Genomic DNA, 14,520 nt, shown 5'->3' on the forward strand with positions numbered 1-14,520 from the left:
GTAAGTGGCTATAATTTGTACAGCGGATGTGTTGTCTCACGCTTCATTATGCCAATTATCTGATTTGTTTTACTTTGCAGACAAATATGTTTTTTTAAGAAAACTGCTGTAACCTACACACTAGGCCAGTGATCGCCAACCTGTTGCTCGCAAGCTACCAGAAGCTCGTCTGAGCAATCCGGGTGTCTTGACCACTGTTATCTGCCCATCCGCCCGCTGCTGCCACCGCCTTCCCCCACACACTCCTCAGCTGCCAACAATATCCACTGCCGTCCCCCGCAGGCACGCACTCCCCACTTTCAAGGAGACAGATGCTAGAGATCATATTTGATCTCTAGCATCTGACAGGAAGCACAATGCTAAGCGCTCCTGGCACTTCCTGGTAATGCTGCAGCGATGTGTTCCCTGTCAGACACTAGTCAAATATGACTTCTAGCGTCTGTCTCCTCCGAGGTGGAGGGGTGTGGGGCAAGACAATGGAGGTAAGCAGGCAGTGACCCCTGGCAATGGACATTAAACCCTGGCAACTGACATTAAACCCTGACAATGGGCATTAACCCCTGGCAATGGGCATTAAACACCTGGCGATGGACATTAACTCCTTGGCAATGAGTATTGACCCCTTGGCAACAAGTATTGATCCCTGGCAATAAGCAGGTAATTTAATTAGAAGCCTTACAGTGGGATATCGTGTGCAGAATCTGGTGTCAGGGGCATTGTGGTGTGGCATAATGTTTCGGGCATTGCGGTGTGTGGCATAATGCATTCCTCCCAAATGTATTGCTTTTTTCAGGACATTGTGTTTTTTTGAGACGGTCCTACGGGGATTAAACACTGTGCATGCGTCTAATCAGGCAGGCAGAGGGGCTGGGGGAATGGCCAGGAGTTCACACAGCACTGGCCATGCCCTCACAGCGTCAAAAACGATGCCCCAATAATTTCGGGCTACGGCAAGCTCATGTTTTCCTTTGTCCGCTGGCAATGTTGGGAGATATGCATTAGGTGTGAGGGACATTGCAATGTGTGGCATAATGTGTCAGGGGCATTACAGTGTGCAGCATAGTATCATAGACATTGCGGTGTGCGGCATCATGAGTCAGAGGAATTGCGGTGTGTGACATAATGTGTTGGGCATTACAGTGTGCAGCATGTTGTGCAGGGGCATTACCGTGTGCGGCATAGTATCAAGGGCATTAGACAAATTTTAGTAGCTCTCCAGGAGGTGTTTTTGTCTCAAGTAGCTAACGCTCAATTAAGGTTGGAGACCACTGCACTAGCCAATCACTGCTGTAACCTACACACTAGGCAATCACTTCTCTAACTACACACTAGGCAATCACTGCAGTAACTACACACTAGGCAATCACTGCTGTAACTACACACTAGGTAATCACTGCTGTAACTACACACTAGGCAATCACTGCTCTAACTACACACTAGGCAATTACTACTGTAACTACACACTAGGCAATCACTGCAGTAACTACACACTAGGCAATTACTGCTATAACCTACACACTAGGCAATCACTGCTGTGACTACACACTAGGCAATCACTGCAGTAACTACACACTGGGCAATCACTGCTGTAAAGTATATACCTTTACAACTTCCTCTCCATCCACAATTTTCAGTTTTTCCAAGTTTTCCTGCAGAAGTTCAGGCTTCATGCGCCACTTCAGAAGTCCAAGGAGGCCAACTAAAAAGATGCAAATATTTGTAACAATGTCAAAAAGTTGGAAATATCATATTTACATTGATCTAAACAAGTGTTGCTACAAAATCTAACGCTCCACATTATGTGATAGTAATAAGAAACTATTGAGAACTATTGGGAAATTTCAAAAATTGTTGCGTCTTTAATAATCAATACATTTCGAAAGCCAATGTAAAAGGGGTATTAGGAGCTTTAAAAGGCTCAATACATCACAAACCCAGGTCGAACCTGGAATTTTAAACCCAGGTTCATCCCAAGTTACACCTTTTCACACTGAACCCCAGTCACCCATTATACATAGTGTGACCCTGGTTTCACCCTTCTTTTAACCTGGGTTGAATTGCTGTGGTTGATCGACCCCGGTTATTAACTCTGGTGCGTTCACACTGCACCTCGTCCTGGGTCAACGGGGCTATAACACAGGATGTGAACAGAAACATGCTATTCTTGGGTACTTATGTATTATCTGGGCTGCCGATTTTTTTATTGTATGCCTTAACTTAAGGCATACAATCAGATGCGATGCGATGCGATATCGCATCGCATACGACCATATCGCATGCGATGCGATGGACCCAATTTTTCCATAGGGTTCAATGTTAAAATGGACTGAGTCCATTTTAATATGGAATTCAATGGGAAAAAGGGGTCCTTTTCATACCCCTACTATCCAAGTGGGCATGGAGTTGGATATAAACCTGTAGCGAGCCACCGAGCCCGAAGCGTGGCGAGCGGACGGTATTTTGTGTCCCCTCGCGGGGCTCGCTACAATCGCCACGCTTCGGGCTCGGTGGCTCGCTACGCTCGCCACAGGTTTATATCCAACTCCATGCCCACTTGGATAGTAGGGGTATGAAAAGGACCCCTTTTCCCATTGAATTCCATGTTAAAATGGACTCGGTCCATTTTAACATTGAATCCTATGGAAAAATCGGGGCCATCGCATGCGATATGGTCGGATGCGATGCGATGGACCCGATTTCAAAATCGGCAGCCCAGTTAGTACATAAGTACCTATTATTGTTATTATTTTTTACAAATGATTAGTGGTGCTCCAACCTGTCATTTTGAAACACATGACAAGCTGATTTGCTGGAGTACCATTTTAAATGTTAAAAACGAGTCATAACAAGAATATCACTCATTGAAATCTGCCCCAAAGACTGCCAATGTCATTGCAAAACAAAACTAATAAAATATCTTCATGTCTTTTGGCTCATGGTACGTTCACTCATACAACAACTCATATCTCTACCTACACGCCCTGCACCAGCTAATCTACTCTTGTGTGCCTCCTTAGATAACGAGTCCAAGGAATCCAACTCATTTCATGCTCAGCTAAGTACCAAATTGCCCATAACCCGGAAGATACCCCACTGCTTTAAGTCACCGAGAATTTTCAAACAGGATATGGTTCGTGGCAAAAAAGAAGTATATTACCAGTTTCCAGAACAAAACAGTGAAACCATTCTATCTGGATTCCTTGGTATTCTCTCCATAATACCCCCCTGGTCTCAAGTAGTATATCCCACTCTCAAAGAATGTGTCTCCAATTATCCCGTGACCGTTCCGGCTCGCTATACCGGATCCCCCACCTACCCTCCACCAATGACAATCCTCATACTTCAGTTATCACAAAATATGTTCAGTGAACTATTCACTACAATATATAGATTTTTCCTTTTTCTTCTATATTCACTGTTCATCCTTTTTATAAACTATATTGAAATTTTGTGAAATAAATCTGTTCTCTGACATTGACATCCTGCGATGTTTGCACATTCCCCGCACTCAACTCAAAATGTTTGTAGACTATGGTTTGGGAATCCTTCAAGGCGTACCTGAGGGGCACTCTAATATCCAAGATCGCCTTGCTTAAGAAATCTGCCAGAGCTAGGGGTGAGGAGCTGGAGGAGAAATGTCGGGACTTGGAGATTAGATACTTGGGCAGTGGCCTGGGGGAAACTAGGGTGGAGTGGGACCTGGCGCAGGCTGAGTGGATCTCACACCTAGAGGATTGAAATGCCCGTAGTCTCTTATTCCGATCCCACTGCATGTATATGAGCGCAGACAAGACGGGCAGTCTGTTGGCACACCTGGTGCATTCAGACCGACCTATGAACTCAGTTGCACAGATTTATGGATCTGATGGAATACTGCAGACCTCTACTGAGGGTATAGCCGATGTCTTTTTTAACTTTTTTCAGGATTTATATAGTTCTAAGTTGCTAGGTTCACAGGAGGATCTCTGTGGATACCTGGAGAACATTGACCTCTCCACGTTGTCTACTGAGGCTAGAACTTCTCTAGATGTTACAGTGACCAAGGTGGAAGTGGCGGTCCGATCCTTTCCAGAGGGAAAAGCCCCAGGTATTGATGGCATACCGGTGGAACTGTATAGGTCAAACCTAGACTTGTTTGCCCCCAAACTACTGAATCTATTTAATAGTCTTTTTGACCTTAGTGTTATGCCAGACTCTATGTCGGAAGCGGTCATAGTGGTTCTCCTTAAGCCCGGGAAGGACCCTGGTTACCCCGATTCCTATAGGCCTATTTCCCTGATTGCAACAGATGCTAAAATCCTGGCAAAAATCCTGGCCATCCGGCTAAATGGCGTAATCTTGTCCATAATCCATCTGGACCAGACTGGCTTCATGCCAGGCATGTCCACCTGTACCAATCTGAGACACCTGTACACACATGTTCAGGCTACCCATTTGGAGGAGGCGCACTCAGCTATAGTCTCCTTCGATGCTAAAAGGGCCTTTGATTCTGTTGAATGGCCTTATTTGTGGCAGGTAATGAGACTCATGGGGTTTGGCCCTCAGTTTTTAAGGTGGGTGCAGCTGCTGTACCTCTGCCCGATGGCCAGGATTTCTGTTAATGGTCACACATCACCCCCCTTTCGGCTGGGACGAGGTACTAGGCAGGGATGCCCACTTTCTCCTAGCCTATTTGCCATAGCAATTGAACCATTGGCATGTATACTCAGAAATCATTCTGATATAACTGGGCTGACACTGGGACAGAGAACTGATACTGTGGCGCTTTATGCAGACGACCTGTTGCTCTTTCTTAGGGACTATAGGTTATCTATGCCGATTGTTTTACGAGTAATGGAGAAGTTCGGCAGCTTCTCAGGCCTTACCATGAATTGGTCCAAGTCGTCTATCATGCCCCTGCGGGGCTCCCCTCCTCTTGAACCGGGTGTCCCCCTTCCACTACGCTGGGTTTCCCAATTCAAATACTTGGGGATCCTTATTACTAATAATAGCCATGATTTAATTCCTCAGAACTTGACCCCGATTCTATCCTACATTAAAGACAAAACCTCAGTCTGGAGTAAACTGCCTTTAAATGTCCTTGGTAGGGTTAGTCTAATTAAAATGATCATACAACCTAAGATACTATATGTGTTGCAGCAGGCGCCAGTTTATGTCTCGGTTTCCTTTTTCAGACACCTCAACAGTCTGTTGTCCTCCCTGATATGGGCAAACAAACGCCCCAGGATTAGTATTGGTACACTCACTAGGCCGAGGACGGATGGAGGACTGGCCCTGCCACAGTTTAGACTTTATTACCACGCCTGTCAGCTTTCCCATATTAGGCTGTGGGTGCAGGATGATGACCAATCATCGCTCCCCGTTGCATTCTTGCAACATATTTGCCCCATGGTGACACCCCTACAATTGCTGCTGGGTGGTAAGTTGCCCAGTTGTCCTCCCCCACTGGTTGTCCAGGCTGTCAAGATTTGGCAGGAGGTCCAACGATTAATGGGGTATACTGATATTGACCCGGAGACTCCCCTCTGGCATTTCATGCAATTATTTGAAACCACCCACTTGTCGGGTAGGCGGCTCTGGTCGTCTAGGGGAGTGGTGACTATTGGGCAGCTCTACGAGGCCAGTGTTCTGAAAATATTCCAACAGTTGAAGGAGGAGTATGGACTGTCCCAATTCTACTTTTTTAGGTACCTGCAGCTGCGCCATGCCTTGGGTACACAATTCAACAATAGTCCCCCTGTATTGACACCCTCCCCAACAAAAACCTTTATAAGCAACCTGGGTCAGACTAGGGCTATTTCCTTGACATACTCGCTTTTGTTGTCCTATGTACATAAAGATTCCCTTCCCAATCTGAAGTCCAAATGGGAGGCGGATATTGGGCAGATTGAGGATGAGGAGTGGGAGGAGGCGGTGGCACTTCCACGACACGCTACAGTCTCTGCGATATTTCAGCAGGTGCAACTATTTATAATGCATAGGACGTATCTGACCCCAACTAAACTTGTGAGGTTTGGAGGACGAGCTACTCCAGACTGTTCTAAATGCCACTCCCTCCAGGGGTGTTTCTGGCATCTCCTATGGGATTGCCCCTTGGTGTCTTCTTTCTGGGCGAGTGTTAGGGCAACCATAGTTTTCACTGGGATCTCTAACCAGGCACTGACGCCCAAGCTGTGTGTGTTGGGCAGTAAGGACAACACCCACTTAATAACATAAAATACCAATATGTGATAAATCTCTGTTCTCTCGCTAAGGTGGTGATAGCTAGGTACTGGATGGCTAGCTCGGGACCTCCACTGGTGGAGTGGAAGGCTCTGGTAAACATCACTGTAGAACATGAAAAATATGTATATATGTCCCGTAGTACCATGGCTAAGTTTGACAAGATCTGGAACAGATGGTTGGAGTCCCCACACTCTTCGTCTCCTTCTTAATACTACTGTGCCTGATCTTTAGTGGCTACTTTGGGGATTGATGTCTGAGGTGGGGACCTGCCTTGGATGCATCATGTGCTGATTCGTACCAACCATTTATTTACTGCCTACCTATTTGTTAAGTGAAGTAACCCCAACGTAATGCTCTCCATACATGCGGATTGTGCCCCTCTGATTGATATTTGCTAATTGGTATTTGCATGATACCCCTTTTCCTCTTGTTTTACACCTTTTCTTTCTCTCATTTATTCACTATAAATTGATATTATGGTTTAGATATCTAACACACACGGGACTCAGATAAAGTGTATACTTGTTCTTTATTTAGGTATGCATATAATATGATATATCTATTACACTTGCATTTACGTTTCAATTCAGCTATGCATAATCATTTCTGTACATGTACAATTGTTCTGATATGTTGTTCTGTGTTATAATTTGTATTGTCTAATAAAACAGACTTTATTCAAAATGTTTGTAGACTAAATCAATCTACCTGTGATTTTACTGGGGGTTTTTTTCGGTCATATTTTTATTGTTACTGCATTTTCATTCAATAAAAATGTTGGAATATAAAATATCTTCATGTCACTGCAGAAGACAACCTACCATTCTGCGTCAGTTTGGTTGAGCACACAAGAGTGGAGATGGAGAAAGCATCGCGTGAACTGACAGACAGCCCTCCAGAGCTGCTGCTGTTTCTAGTGAATGTTGAGCTCTTGTCCATTTGTTGGCGAGTGGAAGGAAGTGTTAAATATGTGCTGGCATCTTCCATTTTCTTGTTGTCCCCCTATAAGTGATATTGGTCAGAAAATAAAACCAGAATGAATCATCTTTTTTTTTTTAATCATAGCCCTCTTTTTTTCCCGTGTTACCGTTGTGGGGGGTGCAATTCATAGTGGGGGGGTGCAATTCATGAAGCAGTCCAAAGACTGGAGAAGAGAGTCAGTGGAGATGTTGACCATGGCAATCATTACTGAGGTAGCATTTATCAAGTGCATGCTATAAAATTATAGATAGCAGCTGATTGGTTGCCATGGAACACTTCTCCATTGGCTCACTTCTCCACTCATCTCACTCCTTCATGAATAGATCCCGATGAGAAAACAGTGGTTGGGCGTACAAAAATATATATATTAATATATTTATATAGCGAAGCGCCCACAAATGACAAATTAATGGAAGGCCTCTGGCTGCACAGCATAGTTGCGATGGGGGTGTGGCTTCACGCAGCCTTCTCCCCACTCCCCCGCCTGCGCTATACCAACCATGCTCAAATAACCATTCGTCACCGCCCCCACAATGCCCCAGGTGCATCCTAGTCTGCAGTCAAACATCAATGCATGACCTCCTCTTAAATTGCGGGAGCAATACATGCACTGACCTGTGCACGCATCCAGCAATTGGTAAAAAATTTGGATTTTTTTGGGAAAATTGTGGCTGAATGAGGGCCATTGCAATGCAAATATAAATACAAACAGTTTTATATTCTCCATACCGGGGTGTCGCCTATTGTGACCACTGATGAGTTAATCTATGGTGATCATGCATGATAACTAGAGAACCACTCAGCACAGCAGGCATTAATAATATTGCACACCTATTCAACCCCTTCAGCAACACACATGTGAAATGTAGAGAGCAGGTTTGTTTTAGAGACTGCAAGAGTCCATTGTACTGCAACGAATACAGCGACTAGAGTTCAGTGCCTCTGAGTTGTAATCTAATTAACTGAGAGTGCCGATGTAAAGTATCCTTGGAACATAAAGTAAAGAACATCTACAATATGTGTAGTAATAAAGAAGAAGTGTTCCCCGTGTGTTGGACAATAAAGGAAGAAGTAATCACACTGTGCTCTGCAATAGATCAGTACAAGCAAACATAAATTGCCGCTGATGAACTGACCAGTCACAAACTGAGGATTAAACACAGAGGAAAAGAGCATTACAAAACATTTGATTCCACGTACAATGGGCTGCTTGTAATGCCCAACCAAGAATGCAGCATTGACAAAAACACAACTGGAAACTTATCATGTCAGCAATAAATGTTAGTGTATAATAGCTAAATAGCATGTTTCTGAACAGAAAATAAGCGCACGCACACACACGCTGCATCCACTTTTTAATAAATTGCTGCAAGTGATATTTTATCTGTGTTTTCCTGAACAGACCTACACGGGTCACAGAGTTACGACCATTCTAATTGGCGCCCATTCTGACATATAGCATGTGTTTTAAAGACCCCACAAGATTTGCTGGTTGTGTTGTGAGCTATTGGGCTCTTTATAAGAACCGGTATAAGGTCCTGCGGTTGGATGGTTGAGGAGAGGGCAGGTTCACCATCCATTAGGCCAAACATTCCATTGTACCTTTAATATGACCAAATCGTGACAGCCATCATGCAGTGTCGTGCCGTCATCTTTCAGCAGTTTTACGTATGCCATTGCAAAGCTCCGCTCTCCTTTGTCTTTGGCTGGACATGAGAAGAACATAAGTAATTGTATGTATAAAGTAAAAATGTCAAGAACATTTCACATCAAAAACACATGAAACACTACTCACATTCCTGAGATGATCTGTGCCGAAACATGAACCGCAAGTGTATCCGCTGCATTTCCTCAATTGGGACAGCAACCTTTCAATAAGAGATTAGACAGAAGTTAGGGAATAACATACGGAAGCTTTCCTATCCCACCTATAGGCCAGATTGACAATGACGTAGCTCCAGGCCTCCACATAATAATAGTCCCATCATCATGGCAGCACAATGATTGCATAAATCATAAGCATAAATATTGCATATCTACCCCCCCCCCCCCCCCCCCCTTATCTGTCAGTGTCAACAGCCTACCTTCCCAGCCCAGTACACACTCCTCTGCCTGCACCTGATCTGCAGGGGGAGGGGAGAATGCAACTGCACTGATTACACCCCCATGGATCAGTCTCTGGCACCACAATCCATCTTTTCATACTTTTTTTGCAGATGTTATGGCCATGCCTTTGCAATTAGGCCAGATCCCATATAGTATCCAGGCTCAGCACTGCTCTCTACAGCCAGGTGTACATGCCCACATGACATTGGCCACACCCACACAGACCTTCATATTCCCACAATAGGTCCTTTATATTTTCAGCTCCAGGCCCATGAGGCCCTTAATATAGATATAACAAATATCTGTTATTTACTGAATGAGGTTTACAGACTCTGGGGCTCATTCTCAGGTGCATGCACAAAAGAAACAAACCAGCTTCTGCACACACGCTGAATCAGGTATCCACACACTAATGGGAATTGCATATACAGTACCAGCATAAACTAGTAAGCAGGCGGTCCCGGAATCAGGCCCTCTATCACACATCTAACAAGGTGGATGCCTGTGTTTGCACAGCTGACTGGTTATTTGCCACTGCACATGCACAAAAAGTCCACAAAGCCCCTAAGGCTCTGGTGTTCCATTACGCAGACCTTGCTCCTGCATTCAGAGTTTATAGAACTTGCGATAGTTAACCATGGGCAAGCCTGGCCAGTGGCCTAAAGTCCAGCAATGATTGAGCGCTGCTATATCCATACAGTATATAAGCTAAATAATACAATATTCTGCAGCTACTGCTTGTTCCAAGTCAATGAATTGTGAAGTAGAAGGTTTATGAATTATGGAACGAATCAGCTTTCTTTTTTGGCGTCAATAGTTATGCAGACATGTAAGGATCTGTAACCTTAACCTTCGGCCCTCCAGCTGTTGTTGAACTACACATCCCAGCATGCCCTGCAACAGTTGTGGCATTGCCACATAGCAAAACTGCAACAAGGCATGCTGGGATGTATAGTTCCACAACAGCTGGAGGGCTGAAGGTTCCCCATCCCTGCCTTAAGACAACATACTAAAAAAAAAAAAAAAAAAAAGATAATTGAACTTTATTTAACCACAGCAGAGATGAGTAGTTGACATTTATGGAAAAACATTATATGAAAATACATGAGCCTACACAATCAGAAGAATGGTGGTCACATTAGACTACTACAGTTGTCTTTATCATAAAATAAGATATCACATTTTCTGTTTTGCTAAATAAAGACACTGCAGCTAGAGATGGCGTAGTGATTTATAATGTTAGCGATTTAGGGATGTGACATGAGTAACAACCAGGAGATGATATCAATGACTGTCATACTGTACCTCTCAGGGGATCGCACAGGTGAATGACTTTTGACTGCAGGAACTAAGAGAATAATAATGTAGCTACAGATATTCCCTGGCATTGTTTAGTGTCTGCATCAAAATGAATCATATCCATTCCACAGCCCTAATAGTGACTGAGAAGCAGGTAGCAACCTATTGTATGATTTTACAATCTTGTTGGTTTAGTTCCATACAGTCACACTTATGTCCATGATTCGGCATGAGAAACAAAGCTTACAGAGGTTATATTTCAGCTTTGGAAAGGACAAGTGTGGGAAATAGTACAGCAGGGGTTCCCAGCCAAGTTATTTCTTATAAAATAATTATTCTAAATGCCCATACACACTAAGTAATATTGGTTAGTGTGTATGGGCCCTGACGTCGCTGATCTCGGAGCCAGCATCGGCAAGTGTGTATGCACTTGTCAATGGCTGCCCCCCCCCCCCGCCAATATTGGACAAACCTACCAGCCCGAGCAATACCCACGACACAAGGGCAGCAGCCAGGCCCGACTCCCCCCTCCTGTGGCTCCCCCTCCTGTTCCTGATCTCTGCCCTCCTGCAATCTTATGCTGGAGCTCCCCACCGCCATTTGCACTGCAACAGTGACCAGGTGGCACACTCGGGGAGGTTCAACTCGGGTGCCCGAACCCTCGAGCCACCCCGAGCCTCCCCCGGCGGAGTTGCAGCCTGGTCAGTGATGCAGTGTGAATGGCACCTACTAGTGGTATGCCCGGAAATTTGTCACCCTGCTGCGGCAGCACAATTTCCGGACATACCACCGAGGTGGTTAAGAATCGATAGATGTGAAATTGATCAGGAATATATTTATTATGTGTCAGCATTGTCTGGGCATGCCTTTACTACATTGGTAGACATATCTGGCTGTCCTTTACAAATGGCACGCTGACTCTACAACCTGATAACTGATGACTGCTCACACCGGTTTTGCTGGACCAGCTTACTGTAGTTTATTCTGGAAAATGTCTACAGTCTCCCACAGAATGCATTAGGCTCCTTCATAAGAGATTGAAACATACTAACCTGTTTGGCACACATACTGTAGTAAAAAGTCTTATGGGCATCTACAGAACACAGACTGAGGCCCCTATTCTTATTGATACGCTCCCCTGCGTGTACTCACAGGGGAGCGATTTTTTGCGACTGCAAATGCGCAGTTAGTTATGCTCATGTGCATCTGCTGTATGCGAGCGGCCACGGCAAATAGATTATTTGCAACAGTGCAAGCGTGGGGCCCAGTGTCTCATGGGCGTTCCCATGAAAACGCTGGGGGTTCTCATAATAATTCCCTGATGACGCGGGTGCGGGGGGATGGTAGCTGACGTCAGCTGCCCGCCCGCTTCCCGCACAGGGCGCCCGCAGTTCTGAGACACCACAGAGGTGTCTCAGATTTGCGAGCGCTGGAGAAACAATTCGATGATCAACGTGCATCGAATGATTTCACCCCAAGGATGCGAATAGATGTTGAACATCTATTTGCAGCCATGCGGGAGATCGCACGTGTGAGGAGGGGCCGTGCAGGCGGTGTCTGGTGGACTTTTAAGTCTGCGAAAATTGCAGCCTTGCAAATCAACCAGAAAAAACCCTGAATCCCATAAACATGTCCTCTGCTCCATGAGTTCAGCAAGATGAACTCTTGTGTTTTTGTTTAAAATGATGTATAAGTGCACATAACCCCATACCTGCCTACTTTTGAAACCTAGTTTCAGGGAGATTATAGTTGGTAGTAGAATTTTGCACAGTGCCCCATTGAGGGGGCGTGTTATACTCCACCCAATGAACGTGTCTAGTTCCATATATGGAGAGATTGAGAAAAGAGATTGTGAACGTGGCACCTAGAAGCGTGGGTGTGCACTGCTACATCGGAGAGGAGTCTTGGAAAAATTACTTATATGCAAATGTAGATGAGCCCCAAAGCTGTTAGTAAGATATACTATACTTGGTGAAGTGCTGGGAAATGGTGCAGATGATTCAATGTAAATGTACTGTATCTGTCTCTTATTCCTTTTTTTCCCAAAAATGTAACCGTGTAATGAGAGCTAGGTGAATAAGGGAGATTGCTAGACTAATGAGGGAGAGAGGGAGATTGCTGTTATTTCAGGGAGTCTCCTGCAGAATTCAGGAGTGTAGAACCCACATCAGGGGCTAAATGTAACAGGGTGTGAGACTCAGGGGGCCAAATGTAATAGGGTGAGAATTTCAGAAAGTGAGAGATTTTGGGCGAGTTTTCCCATGTTTTTAAAGCAGCAATCAATTACATGGCAAAATCAACCTGGTTTTGCAATGTAATTGATTGCTGCTTTAAAAACATGGGAAAACTCTCCCAAAATCTCTCACTTTCTGAAACTCTCACCCTATTACATTTGGCCCAGAATGTGAGACCTTTGGGGAGAGTTTTTCCAATTTTTGAGTAAAGCGCCAATCGTTTGCACTGAAAAACCAGGTTGATTTTGCCATGTAAATAATGCTGCTTTAAAAAAAAAAAGGGGGGTGGGGGAACTCATCCAAACTCTCTCACTTTCTGATTCTCTAACACTATTACATTTGGCACCTACTTCTGACCACTCCTAGATGCCATCATTTTGACATGCTAACATACAGATGGAGCGGGTGCCAGCTTTGCAGGGGATGGCGGAAGATTCGCCATCCGCCATCCCCCGCCAGCCGTCATCGCCGCCATCTGATCTGCGAAAGGGGATGCACGCGCACGAGATGCGCGCACGTCCCCTTCCGACAGCGCTTCCCCCGGGTGCCCGCCGGCTTGTCGGCGGGCACCCGGGGTCCCCACCGCCTCGCCGCTGTCCCACCTAACCCTGTCAGTCTCCCTGAAGCGGAGACGGACAGGGTTCCCGTCGCCCCGCCGCCCGGAAACTGAGACGCGTGTTTTCTTTAACCATTTGTCATGTTGTAGAACTACAAATACCAGCGGGCTCTTTAATGCCCCACATGCTGGGACTTGTGGTTTTCCAAGTCCCTGCATGCAGGCTTGCTGGGACTTGTAGTTTCACAACATTGCATAATAGTTTTATTCTATTATTAACCATTTCACCATTAGCTTGCTGGCTGTTTGGGCCCAGTGCTGGTTGCCAAAATACGGGAGACCCCTACTCATTCTGTCCTCCATATTTTGGGAACCAGGACCGATCCTTAAGCCCGGTGCTTGATTTAGAAATCCTGCGGATCCCCAGATTTTTGGCCCCTGAATTTCTAAAACCAGGACCGGTTCTTTGAGCCTGTTGCCGGTTATGTGGGGGGTGGGGTTTATTATTATTTTACCGAAAACTGCACATTACCATGTCTAAAAAAATCAAAAAAGCATTAATACGCACACTTTTATGACCAAAAATCGCACTCTATCATGACCAAAAATTGCACCATATCGCATGCGATTTCCGTTTCTACCCGAGAAATCGCGTTCTATTACATTTGCGAATAAGGAAAAAAATTGCAGCTTCTTAAACATACGATATGGTAAAACTTCTGAACCTTAAAAGTAAACCTAAAAATCGCACAAAAAATAAAATCTCACCCTTGTGTCTCTTTGTTACGTAAACTGCAGACACTAAACAGCTACAATGGCTTCTTTGGTCTCTTCTGATTATTAACTCCTGATCTAGACATAACACATTACTTTAAGTCACTTAATATTTATACGCTTTGTACTATTTTATACCATCCCCAACTCTCTTGACAATACAGACAATGGCCTATAATTCTTCAACATCTGTTTCCAAATGTTTTACCTATTGTTCATAAAGTTCTTTCTACTTGACAAGCGTGATCCATGACTTCTATGCAAACATATTAACTAAACTCTTACTTCTCATTACAGATGTAAAGAGACCACTGATCTGTGAAATTGCCAAAACATATTTTAATG

At 44.7% G+C, this 14,520-nt stretch overlaps 1 protein-coding gene across 4 annotated transcripts in view; it reads right to left on the minus strand.

The window, feature by feature from the left end:
- DOCK2 (dedicator of cytokinesis 2) overlaps positions 1-14,520 on the minus strand; it is a 707,149-nt gene that overhangs the window by 533,473 nt on the left and 159,156 nt on the right. For all 4 annotated transcript variants that reach the window (XM_083181781.1, XM_083181779.1, XM_083181780.1 and 1 more), the window contains exons 16-19: positions 9,002-9,074; positions 8,809-8,912; positions 7,047-7,227; positions 1,602-1,699 (exon numbers count right to left, since the gene is read on the minus strand). In XM_083181781.1, coding sequence (XP_083037907.1) covers positions 1,602-1,699; positions 7,047-7,227; positions 8,809-8,912; positions 9,002-9,074 — 456 coding nt within the window. The remainder of the gene's footprint in view (positions 1-1,601; positions 1,700-7,046; positions 7,228-8,808; positions 8,913-9,001; positions 9,075-14,520) is intronic.

Source organism: Crinia signifera, chromosome 4, assembly GCF_055691185.1.
Source record: "Crinia signifera chromosome 4, ASM5569118v1, whole genome shotgun sequence".
NCBI lineage: Eukaryota > Metazoa > Chordata > Amphibia > Anura > Myobatrachidae > Crinia > Crinia signifera.